The sequence below is a fragment of the Gavia stellata genome, chromosome 13 (assembly GCF_030936135.1).
Source record: "Gavia stellata isolate bGavSte3 chromosome 13, bGavSte3.hap2, whole genome shotgun sequence".
In the NCBI taxonomy this organism is placed as follows: Eukaryota; Metazoa; Chordata; class Aves; order Gaviiformes; family Gaviidae; genus Gavia; species Gavia stellata.
In genome coordinates this window covers 4,808,088-4,829,201 of record NC_082606.1, presented here as the reverse complement: position 1 = coordinate 4,829,201, position 21,114 = coordinate 4,808,088, and the positions used below count along the sequence as shown (strand labels likewise).

The window sequence follows — 21,114 nt, the reverse complement described above, 5'->3', positions numbered from 1 at the left end:
CAAACAGAATTAGGTGGTGACATTACAAACATGGGATCAAAATGTGGGCTTTTTCCAGGTAAGTTTGCAGTGAACCAGCCAGTGAGGTCTGTGCTGGAAAGAATGAGAACTGCTTAGATGTGAGCCACAGACACTATAGACAACAGAGCTGCAAGTTACCCAATAGCTCAAACACCAGATACCAGGTTTCCAAATAACAACACTCCGATGATACAGATAGTGAATATGGTAATTGGGACCAATACAGCATTGAGAAATGGGAGAATTATGGCTTTTAAGTAACCATTTAGCCACCTTGTACCTGCATTATCTTGTCCAATTGTTTCCGATTTTCCACAACCACTATATTGGTTTTGCTGTCATGAGCAATGTAGTGGCAGGCCTCTGGAGAATTGGTTGTATATATTCCTGTGACAATTCCTCTGTACCAAAAAAAACCAAACCCCCATATATTTATATACATGCACACACATATGCATGCACTTAGTATCAAGAAAGAGAATAATAATCAAAGATCAGATGAAAGCTTAAAGAGTATGAAGATGTGGAAGTAAACAGCAGCACAGCTGTCATGTTTGTGTCACGTATTCAGATACACATGAACATCTCTGATATATGCACACTACAATAACTGATCTCTGAACTCCATTCAGTAGAAGATGCCATAGGCTAGGATTCAGCATTTTTACCCACTTGAGGCTACACAAGAGTTAGCTCAGGAAGTGGTAAAAACACCCCACTTACATCCTCTTTCTGTGCAAACTGCACACATACACCAATTTGAATTTCACTGGGCACAGAAACAGCTTAAAAGATAAAATCCAAATTGTATGAACAGGTATCAGGACAGAATGAATCAGGCTAATTAGTACATATCTGTTGCTTCATCTACTTGAACATATCTTGCTGTAAACATATATCATTAATATAAAACTGGGATTCTCATCTGTTTCCCACATCTTCCAGTGATAAGGTACTCTACAATAGCTTCTGTGTGACTGTCACAATTAAGCCCATGCAAACAGGATCAATTTATGAGTGTCTGGACTATTTTGGACATACAGAAAGCTGTGAGACTCCAGCAGGTCGCTGAACATGCTAATCAGCTGCAGCACAACTTCCAAGATATGACACCAAATACCAATCTGCTCCATTTCCAGACCTAGCAAAACAGAAGTCCCCAAATCCCCCATAAAACCAAACCAAAAAAATCTTACCCAGCAAAAACAGCTCCAACAGCTGAGATGAACCATTCTGGAGAATTAAATCCAAGGATTGCTACACTGTGGAATCGTTCAAGACCAAGCTTAAAAATAATAAGCATAAGGTTATATAATAGAGGCACACTGGAAAGAAACATAGCATGAAACATACAAATACAAACCATGGAAAGTTTTGATATATTTATAATTTCAGTATTGACAAGACATGTCCACCATATCTCTATGTTGATATCCATAGCAAAAACCAGTATTTATCAGCAATTAACAGGCTCTAAACTTTCCACTACCTTCTCCTGGCTGGTTGAACTCCGCTGTCGAGAAAGGCCCGAAAACCAGGACTTTTCAATATGAACAACAGCATTATGAATACTAATCTTCCCCTATGCTTATAATGTTTTAAAATTTGTCTTTATCTCACCAAATTCATGACAGCACTGCCTTCGTCTGTTTTTCTTTTTTTACATCTTAAGGCCTTATGCTGAGTTTTGTACCCATGCCCCAGTGAGACAGTGTAACACAGCAGCTCTTCGCTTGCAGTCAAGTTCCCTTAACAGCAGTGTTATCTCTTTGACAAAACCCAATTTTCATCATTATTATTTCAATAAAGAATATGACTGCTGATCTTCAATTAATGGGAAAAGCCTCTTATATTGTGTTTTTAGGAGGGGGTTTTTGGGTTTTTTGGTTGGTTGGGTTTTTTTAAGGAGACAAAGGGAGAAAAAGGAATTTGTTTTGTTTCCTGTACCTACCTTCAAGAAGCTCTTGGCTGCTTTCCTGGAGAGGCAATAATACTCTGAAAAAGTTATCTTCTCCCACTTCCCATTCTTTTTGCTGGCCAAAGCATTAAGGGATCCATATTTTTCTAGGCTCTCTTTAAACATCTGATGAACTGTTATGGGAGCCTGCGGACATGAGTTATCTATTCTCAGTCTAACTCTGCCATCAGCAAAGGAAGTCCACAGAGACTCTGGAAAGTAAAGCATTATCATCAAGGTATTCTATCATTGAAAAATACCGTGTGACTGTGTACCAAAAGACAAGAGGACTGAATAAAGACTGCAGGATTAAGCACAACTCTGGCACTTCCCACCTTTTGAGAGAAGGGCTTTCCAATTTTACAGCTATCAAACATGCCACATGGAAAGAGAAATCTTTTATTTCTTACACTTTGCTCTGCATCTTGATTAAAGTGCCACCATACAGAATTCTGCTGGTCTTTTGTGTGTTACAGGCACACCACCAATTCCAGAAGAATCTGTTTGCCCATTCTCAGCCCTGCACACCCCACTATCCCTTGGAGTAGCTGATGAATCAGAAGGCTACAGAAACCTGAAAGATCTGAAACCTCTGTCCCTGTTCAGCACCCAAGCTCCTTTTGCTTGTCATAGCTCTTTCCTCCCTCCTTCCCCTCCAGCTTCTTCAGTTCTCCTTCAACCTGCCCCTGTTCCCCACTACTTCCCACAGGTTTTTTTCCTCGGTCATCTGCCCTGTGTTCTAGTATGTATATCCACTCCATGCACTCCTGTCTTGCCCTATTTCCACATCATCTTTCACCTTCTGCTCCTGCCTTCCTCACCCTACCATCTGCTTTTTCCCCCCCTGTATTTTTCCTCCCCTTCCTTGACAGGACACAGAGGCAGAGTACCAACTAATGTCACTTGGCTCTCACCACTGGTGCCAAGGACTGGGGCAGTCCCTGGCATTCACTAGAAATGATTGTCTCAAAGAATTCTGCTTGGCTCTTGCAAACCCAGCAAGAAGCAGGCTGAATATAAATACACTCCTTAGAGAATTTAGGGGTTAGTAAGTTGGCAAAGTTTAGCTGAATTCTCACAAGGAAGACAAAAATCCACTCACAACTCCCCTATCAAACCGTCAGTTCCCATACTTCTGAACAAAATAGTACAAGAACATTTTAGGAACAACATTTTTTTTGCTTAGATTTACTTTCATAAATGAAGAAATATGTTTAGCATTAAAAAATACATGTTCTACAGAGAGCTGGTGGGAAATTCCATACCAATGAGCTTACATTTATCACAAGTAAGAGTAACAGAAAATACAACTTTTTGAAGTTTCCGATACTAGTTAATAAGCACGATTGTCTTTTACTACACTTATGGAAAGCAAAAGCTGTAAAGAAAACTCTGCTATTATCTATACTGTGTCCTGGTACCTCAGTGACTGAAAAAAGCAGTTCTGGAGTGTTCAAAAGTACAACATGCTTCACATCCCTCTCAAATGCTATTCCTCCAGCTGCTTCACAGAGAGCCTGGAAACTATCTCTCTGAGCATTTCTGGCTATGTATGAACACATCAACCATAGCTGGATCCACATGAGTGCTTTAGAACACACTTGCAGCCTGCTTCAAGTCAGGCTTAATCTGCACAGATAACCAGAGGCACAGGGAGCTATTGTAAGCTCACAAACGTAAATTAAAAAAACCCACAACGAAACCAACCTTCTCTAGCAGCAAAAAAAGTTTCATTACTTAGCTCTTTAGAAAAGCTCATTCATAATCAGCTGATGAAGTACAACTACTAAACCAAAAAATACTGAAACTCATCTAGTTTGCTGCCAGCACTCTGTGAAAACTATTTCTGAAGATTTCACTGCCCCATGCTATATCCTAGCATGCACAGAGCATTTTGAAAAAAAAATTTAAAAAAAATAGATTCACCTTTCTACCCCTTCCCAGGTAAGGAGATAAAAACCCTGGTGCAGCAAGTGAACTGAGCAGCCAAAGCTGTGATGTGTGTCAATCCAGGATTAAGGTTCCTGACTCACATTACGCTCCATTCATGTTCCTGACTCAGTGTCTTGCATTTGTTCTCTTACCAAACAGAAAGTAATGACAGCAATAAATACAAATAAAGCTGCTTAATCTCCATGTCCCTTCATTTTCTCATGTGTAAATTGCATATAACAATTTTCAAAACATAGGTGTGGAGCTTTGCTTAGGTCAGTGGAAGAAGGGCATCATAAATCCAGACAGTTTAGAAAACAAGAAGCTATGAAGGATTCTAGGCAATAGATAGACTTTATCATAAACAGTGGCACCCAACAAATATTTTATGAGCAGTGAAGGCAATACAGGCGTTTCTGCACTTGACCCCAACCCTGGTGCGGAAAGGATGAGAGATAAGACCTGTCAGAGACAGAAGCTAGGGTTAATCCAAATGCTTATTTTCTGCAGTGACACACCAAAGCCCAGATGAAAAACTCTAAAATCCGGCTTCTAAACCAACAAAGGTGGCAGGGACTGCAGGTGTGGTTGGGCACAGGTGGGTGACTGCTCTGTTGAAAACAAAATCATATCATACAGAGCTAAAATACAACATTCTAATCCATGTATTATAAAAAACGCCCTTGAACAGAAGTATCACTCTTCAAGGGAACTGAAAATATTAGCGACGTTCCTACAATAACATTACAAAAGTTGCAGAATTACTACCTTTTCACTGCGGTCATACAGTAGATAACAGAATAGTTTCCTCAGAGAAGACTGAAAAAATCAATCAAATCATTCCAATATCTATACACAGAAACCAAAAATGCACTTTGAAACTGGGTCTCCTTTTGCTTTTCCTCACACAGTTTTTTCTGGTGTCAAAAAGGCATCTTTGATTCATACCAAAGACTAAAAACAGAATCAGTTTCACACACACTCCGTGAATCACCTTAATAATACACAATATATATCACAGAGGAATATAAACTTGAACGCCCATTCAGTGTCTATTCTTGCATGTATTTGCAGGTATAACTTAAATATAAAAATAGTTCCTAAAACCAGATAATAAGCCAAATAATTGTAAAGATCTAACTATTCTGTCCCATAGAATTTGTAAAAACAGCAGAACATGAACAATATATTCTCCTGTCAGTTTGTAGAGAGATTTTGAGCAGAGGGCTTATTCTTCTCAGAAAGAGCCTGGGAAGGAATGCCTGGCTACGTACTGAGTGAATCGATTATAAACTTAGGGAAAACCAAAATAGGTGCTCTGCCTCACTAGCATCTGAAAATTAAACTGCAATGTACAGTCTGGAAAAGAACTCAGAACCACCTGAAACCAAAGTGGAAATCAGAATAAAGGTCCTTCAAATACACTATTAGCGTTGGTCCATTATACACCTGTAGGTTTACAGAGAGCGTAAGAAAAAATAAAGGAGCATTCCAGCTCAAAGTACTTAATGCCACTGAAAGTTCCCTATATGCAAGCAAAGAGGAATATTTGTTCCTTTCTTTCTTCCAGTAACTCCTGCTACCTGCATTATACTTTGTACCCAAAATGCTTTTTCATTCACTAATGTGTGACCTTGGCTCATGCCCTTCATATGAATCACCAAAGGTCAGAGATGGTGAGAAAAGATTTGCTCCTAAAGATGAATATTTTTTCAGATAAAAGAAAAAACGGCAGAGATTTTTAGACAGGTAGTCTTGACAGTCACTCTTAGCCTCTTCAAGTGTTTTTCCCCCATGTCATTCTCCTCCAAGGCCAAATTCCATGATCAGACTAAATTTGCCATGATTCACTGTCTTGGCTGCTGAAGGAAGAGATGGCTCAGAGTCGTCTCATATATACAGTGTATAACAGGATGACTGTACTGCAGTTTGTCTTAGGAATTGCTCTAAGGACAGCTGATCTAAGTATTTTGGATTTCAGGTGTGCAGTTTTGCCACTAAAGTGTAAATTTTCAACATGAAACTTTACAGGAGGAAAAAAAAATAGTTAAAAGCTTTGTTTACTGCTTAAAAAAAATTTTGAATGTTTTCAACTTATCTTTTACAATACAGTCCTAGACTTGTGAACCATTTACATGTGAATACTGATTTATAAAAGTACATTTGTTATTCAAATATTTTCTACCAAGTCTGAAATAATACACAACATGAACACATTACCATTTTTGTATTTTTATCAGCCAATTGCTATTCCTTTCACCCATGTATGACTGAACAGTTGTGACATGGTACAGGCTGTCTCTCCTAGCCCAGATTCCAAAAATTATTTTAAACAGACAAGCAAATAGCAAGTCTGTAACTTTTTTTGCATGAATAATCAGTCTGGCTGAAACTGCTGGACCTCTGGGGTGTATTAAGGAGACTGTGTACTAGTTTAAAACAAAAAAAGAAAAAAGAAAAAAAAAAAAAAGAAATATACTAATCCTACAGTTTAAAGCCAATATATGAATGAAACCTCTCTGCTCACGACCTGACCTGAAAGTATCCTGGTGACTGCCAGAATGGATTTGGGAATGTAAATGAATTCTGATGTTTATGGAAGAACAACTCTGAGAGCCATATAAAATGCAAAAGAACCAAGGTCACCTTTCAGACAGGTAAACAAACAGACAGGCTGATTATGGAATGGCCCTGCTGCATGACCTGAGTAACTCCAGTGATCCTCCATAGATATGCCCTGAGAAGCAGCAGGAACTAAACCAATAATTTAACTTTTGCTTGAAACCGATTCAGACTTAACTCACAAAACAGTATCTTGATTATATGCCAGTTCCTGCAAAACATCACTCTGCTCTAACGATGAGAGAAGACATTCAGCCCTTTGCTGGAGGCGTTTCTGACAGTCAGTCATCGTTCCAGATTCCACAGCTATGATGCCATCACATTCTGCTGACAACACAAATACATCATTCCTCCTCTCACCCATTATTTTTTAGTTTTCTTCAAGGTGACTGTGGCCCTGAAAACTTAACTTCTTTTTAGTAAAAGCTGGAGCTGAGAACACACAGGTTGGACTCTGAGAGCTTGGCATCTGTGTCAAACTTCCCTTTGTGCCAATGAACAGATTGAACAGAAGTACATAACTTCTGAATTTCAAGTGAACCTGAATGTATCAGCCAGAATATAAATACAGTGATTCTTTTCAAAAAATACAGAAACCAGCTTCCTGTAGCTTGCATTGCCACAGCTGGGGGAGGAGGAGGGTTCTGATATATTATTAGTTTTCCACAATAAACATGTAACTTCAAATTATCAAACAGAAAAGACTGAATAAATAGCGGAAATATTTTTAAATTAGCCAAAACACTCACTAATATTTCAGTTCGTGGAAACGTGTACCTTTTCCATTGGCGGAAAAGGGAACCTTTATGAATTGCAATAAAATATACTGCTCTTAACATCAGTAAATTACTACCAATGTGGATCAGAGAAATAAGATATCCTCCAAAGAATGCCTATACAAACTGATGTGGAGGGAGTGGTGCATCAGGTCGAGTACAAAATAAGCTTCATAACAATACTGACGCTTCTAAAACTGATTACGATGCACCAAAATGGAAGTGTGTGGAGGGTGTAATCAGGAGGAAACATCACTACAGAAACATTGCCCAGGCATGCAGGAATGGAAAGTCAAAACTCAGTTGGAATTGAAATTGGTGAGTGATGTGATGAGCCACAAGAAGGGCTTCTACAGGCACACTGGCAACCAAAAGGAGAACCAAGGATATCATGGGCAATTTACTGACATAGGACATGAAAAAGGCTGATATACTCAGTGCCTTATCCACCTTGGTCTTTACTGGCAAGATCAGCCTTCCTGGGTTTCTGTGACTAGTGGCAGGTGAGAAGTTTTACCTACAACAGCAGAGGAATATCAAAGTAGGGGCCACTTATGCAAACTGGACACATACAAAAAAGTCAATGGGCCCACGTGGGATGCTTCAGAGTGTACACTGAAAGACGAGGCCAAAGTCATTGCCAGGCTGCTCTCCATCATCTTTGAAAAAGCATGGCAACCTGGTAAGGTCCCCATGACAGGAAAAAGGCAAATGTCACACCTGTCTTCAAAAAGGGGAAGAAAGAGGATTCAAATAACTAAAGGCCAGTGACTCACCTCACTGTGTGGAAAGGCTATAGAACAAACTCTCCTAGAAATAATTTTGAGCTATAAAAAGGTGACTGAGACCAGCCAGAGTGGACAGATTTGATTTGGCCTTGGTAAATCCAACCCAACTGCCTTCCATAATGAGATGACTGGCTCTGAGATGGGGAGAGCAGTGGCATGTTGTTTACTTTACCTTTAAAAAGGCCTCCCCCAGCATCCTTGGAAGGTTTGGACCGGATGGCGTTGGAGTAACAGGTAGATAAAAAATTGGCAGGATAATTAGTCTTCAAGAGCAGTGGTCAACATTTCTAAGTCTAGCTAGCAGTCAATTACAAGTGACATTCTTCAGGGGTTAGTCCTGAGAATGATACCATTTAATGACTCCATTATTGTCTTGGACAATAGAATGCATCCTCACCAGCTTCAAAGATGACACCACACATGGGGAATTGGCCAACAAGCCAAAAGGCAGGGCTGCCATTCAGATGGACCTCGGCAAACTGGAGTAATGGGCTGACATAAACCTCAAAGCTCAACAAGGGTGAGTGAACGTAAGTCTTGCACTCAGGGTGGGTAACTCCATGCAACAGGACAGACTGGATGCCTGCTAGCTCAGCAGAAAAACCCCTGTGGTTCCTGGTGGACAAGTTGAACGCAAGTCATTCCTACGTCCTGGTGGAGATAAAGAATAACTACATCCTGGACCGCATTAGCAAGATTCTAGCCAGCAGATCAAGGAAAGTGATTATTTCCCCCCTACTTAGTACTCATGAGGGTGCACTTGAAGCAGTGTGCAGCTTTGGAAGCCCCAGAGCAAGTGAGAGATCCTGACAAATTGAAGCAAGCCCAGAAGAGGGACTCCCAAAAGGTCAGGGGCCTGAAGCACACCATGTACGAGAAGCCCTTAAAGGACCCGGGTTTCTTCAATCTGGAGAAGAGAAGACAAAGAATGAATCTAACTGCAGTCTGCCACAGACTGAAGGAGGGTGCTGTAAAGAAGACAGATTCTTCTCAGAGGCACACACCAGAAGAACAAGAGGCAACGGACGTGAGCTGCAGCAAGGAAAATTCTTGCTAGATAAAGAAAAATAATTTCACAATGCAGGTGACTCAGCCTAAGAAGAGGGACTGAGAGGCTGTGGAATCTTGGAGGTTTTCAAAACTCAGCTGAACAAAGCTATGAGCTCTCCTATGAGCAGAAAGCTGGACTAGCTGTCCTCCAGTGGTCTTTTCCAACAAATTATTTTGCAATTTCATCAGTATAAAACCAGCGTGAATGAGTTCTCTCTTAACTTTACCCTGGTTTTAAGCCAATATAATGCTTGCTGCCAACAGTAAGGTTACTCCGGATATACATATGTATCAGAAAAAACAAAATCTGGCCTGGTTCCACAGGAATGAGCTTCTATACATTGGTGGGAAAGAATGGAGAAAAAAATCCAGAACAACCCAGGGTCCTCATTAGGCAAATTTACTCCTGAGGCTGCAGAACATATTGATTATAAAATGAGAAAGACAGTTCTGCACAACTAGAAAACATCAGAATCTCCTTCTTTTCTCTTGATATACAAAACAGACCCATGGCAACTAGACACTGAGCTTCCTTCTCCCAAAAGATTTTTCGGAGAGGTTTTTGACATTCAGTCCTCACTCTGCCACTCAGCATCTGCATAGCTGTGTGATGTTTCCAAGTCAAACACTGCTTCTCATTTAAATGGATGGCAAGTAGTGCCACAGATTCCCAAAGTCAAATAAAAGACGAAGGCTAACTTAAATTGTAAGCTCCTGATTCATCAACTTAGAAACGCACCTAAGCTCAAATAAGGGAACTGTTTAATTAAAATGGATGGGGTGTGACTTGTGTTTGCAGGAAAATTATGATGGAACAGCTGGAATGGCTTCTACCCTCAGTTGTTCACCTCACCTTTCTTCCAGAGGCTGTGGTCACCTCTGCAGGAGTGGCTGAACGGCATGTGCATTCCTTCCTGTGCACTGTGGTTTACAGCCCAGAATATTACTCTAAACTGCAGCCAGCAGCAACCTCTGGGAGAGAAGCAAGGTAGATAGCTGACAGCAGTAACCAGCGTCCCAGATAAATTCTTAGAAAAATAGGTCAGAGCCTTCACAAGCACACAAGCAAGTGCTCTGCAGAATCACAGCCTCAGTAATAAGCTACACATACAATGTGTCTCTCAAATAGTTCAATAGAATACCCTGAATTTGAAAACAGAAGTTAGTTATCACCTTTATCCATCCAAATTTATTTCCTGCTTACTGAAAAACAAAAAGCAAATGGCTACCAGTTCAATTCTTGGAAAGAAACCTATTGCGTATCAAAGAATTATCTTTTCTGAAATAAATATATATGCATAGAGCATGAGCAAATTTAGATACCAGTAGCAGCCTCACCAAGGCAACAGGGAGATCCCTCAGGGCTGCAAACCTTCCAAAGAACCTCGGAAAGTTCGGCTAGCAAACCTCCTTTAAGCCACATGGTAGCATATCTAGGTTAATTTACCACTGCAATTGGTTTAAAATTACAGTAGTATGCATATGCTACAATGCAAAACAGAACAAATTATAGATATTCCTTTACAGCCTCCAGTTACTACAGACTATGCCAAATCCTCAATAGTTGACAGCTGGTAAGTAAGCTCTGATGCCAAAGGTAACACGAGAATTGGTACGGTTTTCCATGGGATCAGGCTATTTTTCACTTTTATCTAGTAAGCTTCTCAAATACAGACAAAACCTGGGAGAAACTACTGAATTCATGGAAGTTCACGGAAGGCTCCTGAAAATTTTTCAGTTGCTCTGATTCACTTCAAGTTTAATTTTATTTTTGGCTGCCTCTCCTTATCTCAGCCCTGAAAAATGGTCAGTAACAACTTGCTAGAATAGACACCAAAATTACATCAAAAAAAATTTTAAACAGAGCTCAAATTTCCAAGGATCATCTTTTACATGCTTACCTGTTGGCTCTATGCCTTCATCTTGCGTCTCCTCCAAATGAGGCAGTGAATCTCTGCAGACAGTCTGTTCATCTGTAAAGGTTCTGAAAGAAAATATACTGATTAAAAAGTTATCTGTGGAGGAATGGCTTAGTAACAAGGGACACGATCTGATTCCCATGAGCAACCCAGTCTCTGATGAGGGGAAAGGCTCAGAGGAAACCGTTAACTGTCCTTGAAAGCCTGTTGTGATAAGAGACAGTGGAATGGTAAACAAGAAGAAGGAGCTACATCCACGAAGAGGAGAAGTGCTCTTGTGCACGCAATCACACTCGCCGCCTTGGCGCGTGAACAGAGGCTGTAAGCCAATTATACAACTGTTGCGGACGCGTGTTCTTGGCATCTGTCTATATATACTCTGTAAACTTGAATAAAGGGGAGAACGACTATACTCATATTGAGATTCCATCGTTACTCCGGGTCCGTCTCCCACTCCAACAGTTATCCAGGAGTGCTAGTAGGATCCACTACAATCAATATACAATATATCCAAGGGAAAACAAAAACACAGCTTGCGAGCACTTAGAAATACAAACAGGAGAAAACAGAAATCTCAGAGGAGTAAAGAACATTTTGCCTCTGTTGCAAACTCCACTACAATCAGGTCAAACAGGGAAACGCCTTCACGCTAAGGATGACATTCTTATTTCATACAGTGAACTTTTCGTTTCAACATCATGGTATATACCAGATGGAGACACTAATTTTGAATCTCAGAGAGGCCATGAACCGTGCAAGTATAAAGAATGAATTATCAACCTTAACCTTGATTATACTGCCACTGTACTATTATCAGAACACCTTGTAAGTCGTCACTGTTGATACCTGTTAAAGCTCTGAGGTTAGGGTTTTTTTCTGTTTTGTTTTTTTAAGACTAGGAAGAGAAGGAGATGTAGTTCCTAATAATAATAATAACAATAATAAAGTTTTTGAGAAACTTCACCAAAGCAACAAATTATCATTATCACATGGATGAAATTAACCTTTCTTGGCTTAAATTAACCAGACAAACTTTAAAGCACAGATAATACAAACTCAAAAACAGAAAGTCTGTGAGGTAACCAACTTCAAAGGATTACATGAGCAAAAAATCTAAACAATAACTAAGCATTTAGAAACGACTGACTGCATAAAGCAATGCACTGCAGATTATTAATGAATAGCAGCATGCAGATTTTTTAATTTAGCTAGCTTCATTTAACAGAACAAGGGGTGGGAATCAGCAGCCTTCGGAGGCCAAGAACAAGCTTGGATTACCTTTATTCCCTCTCAACAGGCACAACAGAAGAGTCCTGACTGAAGCTCAGGAAGTCCTTCCCCTCCACAGCGTAAGAAATTAACTCAAAATGTAGAAAAAGAAAGTCCAAATGATGCCCTTCCCAGCATTCAAATAAGTAGCGAACAACTTCAAAAGCAGTTTTTTACACAGCAGTGTCAGGTAGCAAACAGTAGACCAAACACTACATCAGACATTATTTCCTATCTCATATTAACAACTACTTTTTTAGAATACCTGTATGTGGGACAGTACTAGAATTTATTATTTTTATTCACAATGAAATCATACTTTAAGAAAGCCTTAACCAAGCTGGATCCCTTTAACAAGAGTTCAGTAGATTTTATAGCTCTTCACCCACCAGAAGTGACAATTGCAATTCATTTCCTCCCTTGCTACTGCTGCGCTGCAGATCTCCACGTCTCAGAGCAGAGATACGGGTCACAAAAGCAGCTGAAGGAAAATAAGGAGTCCTCACTAACCTTGCCTGCGAGGGTATTTCCTTTCTTGTTAATGGCATAATGGGACAAAACATGAAAGGGCTTGTCTGATAAGCAGAGAGTTAGGCTCTGAAAACAGTCACTGGCGTGGTGAAGACGGATGTTGATGAGAAACTGAGTTATTTAAATACAGAGGGGGATTAACACTGCAGTTTGACAGGTAAGTCTGTGTTTGATATATGGGAAAATGGTGACTTAATGAAGTGGGATTGCAAGGACAGAATGACAGCAGGAAGACATATTTGGGAATAAAAACAAAACATCTGAAATAATTTTAAAACATGTTTGTCTGCCATCTCAAAACACTTAATAGTTCTTGAATCTTTTCCTGTTTTAAAGAAAAACTACATTTGATGCTGAGAAATCTAGTGCAATCTTTTCCTATAAATATATTTTGAATACTAAAGCTTTTTTTGATTTTTAGTATTTTACAAAACCAGTAAAACAAAATCTTAGTCAAAAGACAACTGAATGTTACTCTTGCCAAAAATGAATAGCCAAAAAGCCCTCAGAAGAAAAAAGATCCGATTAGTAATATATAAGAGCCTCCTGTGAAGCTACTCAAAACTTTTTATCATCATTAATAATGACTTTTCCCAGATGAAAATCTCTTTAGTTTGCTTTATTCTCATCTGACTGTTACAGGATACTGGTTCAGTTTATATTATATTCCCTTAATAGAAAAATAATCCACCAACAAGTCTGAACTTCTGGACTTGCTCTGGTAATGCTTCAACATGCAAATGTCATATAAGGAGCTCTATGCATTTAACATCTTCAGGGGTGTTAAAGTTAGTAATGCTGTGTGCAAAGTAGTTGTTACCTGCCTCTATGGACTAAGCAGTCAATCTCAGAGTTGAGGGGGGGGGGTTGCCCTGAAAGGACAATTAAGACATTTTCTTTTCCATCAACTATTTACGTGTATATTCAGAAACATCCCTTCTGAGTGAAAGAATATGTTTTTAACATTGTTACTGTTAGCTTTTGTTAGGAGCTATTCCTTTAAAAGTAATGATCCAAGAACGGTTGTATTATCTGGAATTGTTCAAGTAAGACTGAATCGAGCAGAATTCGGCGGGACTGCTTAATCAAGAGCTTACTAAGCATACTGCAGCAAGGAGAAAACACACTGCAGAATTACAGTCTGGTGGTGAGATGCCCCAGCAAAACCAAAATGCTTTGAAAATCTGGACTTTGGCTGCTAAATTTGTTATTAAGGCTGAGGTTCTGCAGAAATTATTTAATGTTATTAGTGCAGGGACAGCATGTTCCAAAAGCCAACTACCAGTTTAAAAGAGGATTTTCTACATCCGATTTTTGCATTAAATAAAAAAGTTTATGATTCCAAAGGTAATACGCAAAAACCTCTACAAAGTATACACACAGGATTTAACATTAGAGGTCACTTCAGCAAGCCAATTAGAACAAATTGAGTTCACGTTACACAACGTTGACCAGCTAGAATTAAACAAAGCATGCTTCTGTGTAACTCCATTAGCAGGAGTGGTTTTTGAATGACGGTATTTCCTGATGCAATTTGGGATTTAATTTCAAGGTATCATTCTATCAAACGTGAGCTCATCTGCTACCTGAATTCAATGCACGCACACACACCCTTCACCCGAGATGGAGGCAGAGCATGCTCAGGTTGACTGGCTTATGCAGAGGTTTGGGGCAAATCCTAGCAGAGCACAACTTACTTGCAGCTACCGCCATTACTCTGTGCCGCTTAGATGTGACATTATACTGAAGCTGTTCTCACCCATCAGGCCAACCTAAAAAGCAAGAATTTGAACATTCTCTATATTGGATTAACAAAGGGAAAGTTTCCTTCCCTTCTTTGTTCCAAGACTGCAACAGCTGTAGTGAGATTTATCTTTGCAAACGAGTGGAAGTATTGCACGTGTGACTGATACTTACAATGGTAAAATAATGATTGTTGTAACTTGACAGTCCTTACCACTGGTGATGATCAGCAGAAGCAAAGCACCCAATCTGGATTTGCTGGCATAGCAATTATTTTTTAAGTGTATTTGGTGGAAATCGATGAATACAGTACCGTTTCTTATTGTAATTACAGAAACTAAATGTAACAGCTAAATCTCTCCACTTCTATCATTATGAAACGGCAGTGCTCTTTTGCTGCAGTTACACATTAGAAAAACTGTTTTTTCTGTTACCATAATGATACCGAGTGTCTGATTAACGGCACTACTTACTGTGATGCTAATTTCCATAATTTTTTAGTTTCAAGGGACTTTGGAACTGGCCTTTTCCTTCCACCAGCTCTATGTTTCCTTCTCTGGTAACTGGAATTTCTGCTTACATCTCAAATTCTAGGTCAAGTACAGTCATATATTTGCTGTCCTCTAAATTCTCTCCTCACAGTAAAATCTTGTAAAAATACTAAGAATAAAACTGAAAAGAATCTATGAAGTCAGTCTTTACCATGATAATGAACTAATGATTTCTATGGAGAAAATGTTTTACAGAAATTCTCACTTTAAAAAGCCTCACAGAATACACTGATTGTCCTGTATAATTAGGTTAGAAGCTTTCCTCTCAAATTTAAAACCATGAACTTTATGTTGTAGGGTTCAATATATTTTGGGCTTAATTCTGCAAAGTGATTTCTAAGATGACAAATTGCACCCACGGAATAGGAAATAGGAACACTGTTATGCAGCAGTCACATTATCATGAGATTTAAGGTGAAGCTATTCCTTAAACAGATTACGTATAGTGGCAAATAAAAAGACATCTCATACTCTTTTTGTATTCCTATTCCTTGTCACTATTGTTCAAATCCTGGAGCTTTGTCAATGTTAAATTTTTACCACTTGGCTCTCTACAGGGGTTACTAGAATTTTAAAAAAATAAACCAGCTTTCTATAAACTTGCAGAATAAGCAGTTTATTAAATAACTACATATGTATATTGTTTGTACATTATTCAGTACAAGGTATTCCTTTAGCCTTCAGGATATTTACTCATAACCCTTTATGTAAGTATAGCAAGTCAAAGTACTTAAAGTCTGGAAATCACATTCACAACTGCTCACAAAAAAACCTTTTTTTTTTTTTTAAATTAAAACAGTCAGTAGTTCAGACTGTGCATTCATCCAGAATCCATTATCTTACCTTCCAGACCTATGCTGTCTGGATTTACAATGACGCTACCATCTCCTCCTATCTTTCCTGGTATTTCTAATGCAGAGGCTTCTCCCATTACACAGCTTCTTCACTCTCACCTTGTTCCTGGATAACGCTGTACCATATCGGTGGGCTCACCATATAGTGAAAATATTTTTATTAACGAATTTTACTCTGGTTTAATGTATGGGAAATGATCACTGTTGAAGATACTGCATTCATATATTATCAGATTAGTTAAGATTAATGTGATGCCTAATTTTAGAAGAACAATATTCTCAAGGTGCTTAGCTATAGCTATGGTCAACCATGTTACTGCAGTTCCTGCCCGCTTAGCTTCCAAAGCTTTATTGTAAACAACTGCATGATTTTTTTTTCTTTCGTTCCTTCAAAATAAATTATCCTGCAGATTGTCTACAACAAAGAACATAGCCAATAGTGAGGGAATGCTCAGTTACAGTGTCTGCTGAGTGGATGCAATTTCTCTGTCACTTACATGCTTTTTCCAAAAAGCAATCTGTTTAGCTTCTCCTGGGAATGCTCTCGCAGCACTACTTCCAGACTCAATGGCTCTCAGGAAGGCTCACTTGTGTTTTGCCCACACTGTGATGATCCAGAGCAGTGCAGCTCCTTCACCTGCTTCACTGTTCCTCTGAGCATATCATTTACAAGCTCACCCACCAGGCCACTTTCAAGTGGCTGTAAGCATGTTACTACATATTTCTTACAACAGAGTCTCCACCTTATAATTAAACTCCTTTCTCTGCTTGCCTTGCCCAAAGAAATATTTTGTAATATGCAGGCGTTTATCTTAGGGAGCAAGGTGTACAAATCCCCATTTGTACAAGTACTTTTTTCCTCAAATGCTTTTGTTGAATTGGCTTTCCTAACTATTAAATATTCATCTTATTTAATACACAAAAAATACGCTGAACTGGAAAATATGCATTTTTTCCAAGGCAGAACTTCTTCATAAATTTTGTTTTAATCTTTCCCTGCTTGCTTCTCCTGAGGATGACTTGGGAATTTCATCTCTGAACGCCTACAGCTTGGTTGTCTGATTATTTAAGTAATCCATAGTAAAGCAGATGAAAAAAAATCCTTCTTCCAACCAGTGTTCATCTTTTGCTGCTTCATTTTTTGTGACAAGTGTCCTAAATATTTATCTCTGTTCTAACAATGGGAAAGCATTTTTCTTCCTAAGCTTTTGTTACATGTTCTCCAGGACAACCAGCTATATACATTCCACCAGCCTTAATCTACATTAGAGGTAGCATGTCTTGGGTCTACATCTGCACATTCCAAAGTACTTTTCATTGGGTGTCAGGCATTTTCAAGAGCTCACTGGGGCATTTGAATTCAAGATGGAATCACTAAGTAATCATCTGACAATTCTGGCAGCAAAAACCGATGGCTTAAATTACCTATGGGTAATGATTCTGGCACTTTGCCTAGAAACTTCAGAAACAAAATATCTTCATCTGGATCCCATTCATGAGTAATCCTTTCCTGATTCCCCCTGCATCCTGCAAGTGCTGAATCCAGTATTTTAGAACAGAGCTCTGGGGAGAGGTTGTAGGAGTGAGCGCAAGACAATAAATTTAGAATTTCGGATCTGTCCTAGAGTTCTAGACAAGGACAGTAAAGTCACTCTGACTTAAATCAACATCGCAACACAGTACCGAAGTTTTGATAGCTCAGCAGCTAAATAGAAATCTGTGACCAGCACATAAATAGCCAAGTAGCAAATACTACATCTCCAGGCTCTGAGGAGCTCCGAGTTGTCACCTAAGACATTTTGAAGATGTTTTCTCGGCATAAGGCAAAAAACCCACAACAATGACACACAAAATTAGTTCTTTAAACCCTAATTCTGTATTACATGTAAAATTCTTCCTACATTAAGGAGCAAAGTAAAGAGTCAGAAGAGGTCCTCGTGGTCCTTTACAGGGACGTTGCTGTCTATTATGACTGGTCATCTTATTTACTAATTACTCCTCTATTCAAATTAGGGCAATATCGTAACACATTCCTAATTTGTTCTATTTAAAATTTCCCTTTGCCCTCGAAGAACAGGTTAGATTTAGGTTTTAATTGGTTTTCATGCCCTCATGAGACTTCAAAAGGGGGCCGCAAATCAGCCCAGATATGTTCCTACTCTTGCAAAAAGGGTCAGCTGATTCGACAACCAGGTTGCTTTTCATAGTGCACAAGAAACCAGCCTTTCTCAAATCACTCATATAACTTCTTCCCAGACAAAGGTGTATTTAAAAGCAACACAAACATTTAATAAAGAACCAAGTACTAAAGATAACTGCTGAGACCTATTTTGCCATATAACACAGCTGGCACACACCTTTCAGTAAAACCTCTCTCTTCACTTGCAAAAAATAAAACTATTTTTTTCTTGTTAGGACTAAATATCCTCAAAAATCAGGCCATTTATTTTGGTGAGCAGACCAGTTTTACAGATAGCAGAGAACCATGTGGGTGAATGGGAAGGAATGAACAATGTATGCAGCCTTTCTTTCTTCGCCCCTAAGAAAGGCTCTATTCAGCAGTTGGGAGTGTACTAAAACCCTTCACTGACCTTGGTACAGATTTTCTGGCTCTGTTCTCCCCCGCACAGCAAAAACCCAGACCTGAAGCTGAAATCTTCCAGTAGCTGTCTCTGTATGGCTATTTGCAGGGAGTGCAGCAAAGTTAGGTCACACAGAAGCCATTATTTCATCTCTTCCTCATTTTTTAGGTCACACTGATTCCATTTCAGCCTTATAAAAGGTCTTTTTTTCTTCTTTCCATTTTGCTAGAATTTTATTTTCTTTGTCTAGTCCTTTCTACCTGGAATCCTACTTCCAGCATACGAAAAAGATACATAAAGTTTGCTACCTAACTTCAAACCACACCAGGTGAACAACACTATTTAACAGGACAACATGCACTGACTTCCTCAAAAAACTAACAAAGAAGTAATTATGCCAAGGACTTTGAATGCATCAGAAGTATTTGGAGTTCTAGTCTCTGTGATATCCTTCCAACAGAAATTCAGAAACAAACCAAATGCTCAACACCTTTCTAATACAGGAAGCTTAAATTTCCTGGTTGCAGTGGGTACAAACCACTATATATTTTTAAATTATCTTTTAGCTTTTTTTAATAAAGAAAACATGGAAACTTTTTTTTTGCTTAAGCATGTCACAAATGGAAGCACGCATGGGCTAAAATAGAGGCATTATTACTAATTTAGCAAAATCCTATCTTTCATGAGTCAGTGTGTACATAATACCTATACTGATCACAAGTCAAATACTGTTTTATGATCTTTGGACAGACTAAACAAAAAATGGCAATTCTAGTATTAACTGCATTAGGACTCTAGAGGCAGCAACAACAAAACATTCAAAAGCTTTCAAAGATTTCTTAATTTTTTTTCCTTTTCCAATAACATTAAGCCCACCGCTTGTTCCTAATGATGTTTATCCAGGATTACAAAACCCAGAACAAAAGAAACCGTTATGATAAAAATTATGCCAACCAACCACTGACCTGTAAGGATCAAGCAAATCTTCCAGATGACATAACATGCAAGTTGCTACCTAAACAAATGTGAAGTGAGATTTAACTTAACAGAAAAGTTAAGTACCTCCCTGATAAAATAGTTCAGTCTCTAGGAATGGAGAATTAGTACTCAGCAATGCTGACAAATTTCTAATAATCAGAAAATAAAATATTTCCTGTGAGATGTGCTGTTCTAGTCTTAAAATAGGCATTCCCACAAATGCTAGAGATGGGGAGCTTTCTCCAACAGCAGATACCATTCCAGTGACAGAGTAACAGGAAGAAGAAAGTGTTTTTCCCCTTTGTGCTGGCTAAGACAGAAAGAAGACAGCAGCCAGTAGGGTTATCTTACGTGTAAAAAGGTAATAAAGGCCCTAAAACAAACTGTTCTAAAATGAAGTTTCCCTGCCCATGCTCTAAGATACAGGTTACCTGGTTCTGTTGCCTTTGATGGGAAGAAGATGCTCAACCACAAAGGCAAATTATCATCTAAGGATTATTCCCCCCAGTTCAGGAGGGAAGAGAGACCTACTGCCATAGCTGCAGCTAGGGTATTTTTCAAAGTCCATTCAAAGTAGATTATATGCATTGTAGCATCTGCAGAGCAACTGGTACTGAACTTCTGGAGTCTTCAGTACTGCTCTTACTGTCAGAGACATATGAAGGGATGGTACAGGAGCATTGACTGGTTTTTTTTTTCTTGACTATCTGAAATTTGCTATTTTCTGGTATTTGAGAATGCTTATAATCTCACCTCATGGTTGAAAAGACATTAATAATTTAACTTACTGAAGCACAAGAGTCTAGTAGTTTACCAGTGTTTTCACTAGCATTCCATGTTTTTGCTAAGCTGTGAGCAGCTGAAACACAGGAGCTCAACATACCTCTTGTTGGAACTGCTACACACTAACATCTGCTGAGCCGACTTCTGGGGCTAAGAGCCTCTGTGCTATAATACGAATGCTATACAACTAGATATATGCAAATAGTACACAAACAACATAGTCCATACTGAATGATGCTAGGAAGTTTAACGCCAAACTAGAAGTTAGCATAGGAGAATAAATAAGTTTAGAATCTTCATTACAATTTTCTCTCATTCTAGCCTCAAAAGATACACCTTATTCTGCATTAGACAGCAGAGACACCATTAGGCAGACAAGGTTCTTGTGGATCTGCGCAGTAGTACAAAACAAACTTAAGTTGTGAAAAATTGGTAAATCAGTTGGTTAAAATAGATACTCAAGCTACTTTACCCATTTTCATAGCTTTCTGAAATATTCATTGCATTTTCATCTTGAAATTTTTTCATAAGAGTCTCTCCACTGTTAGGCATGCTGACAAACCCTCTAAAGCTGGTCACAAATATGCTGAAGGACTGTGCGGGTCAGGCATAAATAAGCTACTTAGACAACTGAAGAAACCAACAGTAACTGGTTATTTGTTAAAAAAACCAACACGTAATACAAGAGGAGGAGACTACAGCTACAAAAGCTATTTCTTTCTGATTTTAACATGCTTGAAATGTCGCAGTGCCTGTGA

The 21,114-nt window shown here is 38.9% G+C and overlaps 1 protein-coding gene across 1 annotated transcript in view; it reads right to left on the bottom strand.

Moving 5' to 3' along the window:
• The window catches only part of ACSBG1 (acyl-CoA synthetase bubblegum family member 1), a 35,649-nt gene extending 14,741 nt beyond the window's left edge, over positions 1 to 20,908 (bottom strand). Inside the window, exons 1-5 of the mRNA XM_059823936.1 lie at positions 20,829 to 20,908; positions 11,048 to 11,130; positions 1,973 to 2,190; positions 1,218 to 1,306; positions 302 to 422 (exon numbers count right to left, since the gene is read on the bottom strand). Coding sequence (XP_059679919.1) covers positions 302 to 422; positions 1,218 to 1,306; positions 1,973 to 2,190; positions 11,048 to 11,130; positions 20,829 to 20,908 — 591 coding nt within the window. The remainder of the gene's footprint in view (positions 1 to 301; positions 423 to 1,217; positions 1,307 to 1,972; positions 2,191 to 11,047; positions 11,131 to 20,828) is intronic.
• Positions 20,909 to 21,114: the final 206 nt, after the last annotated feature.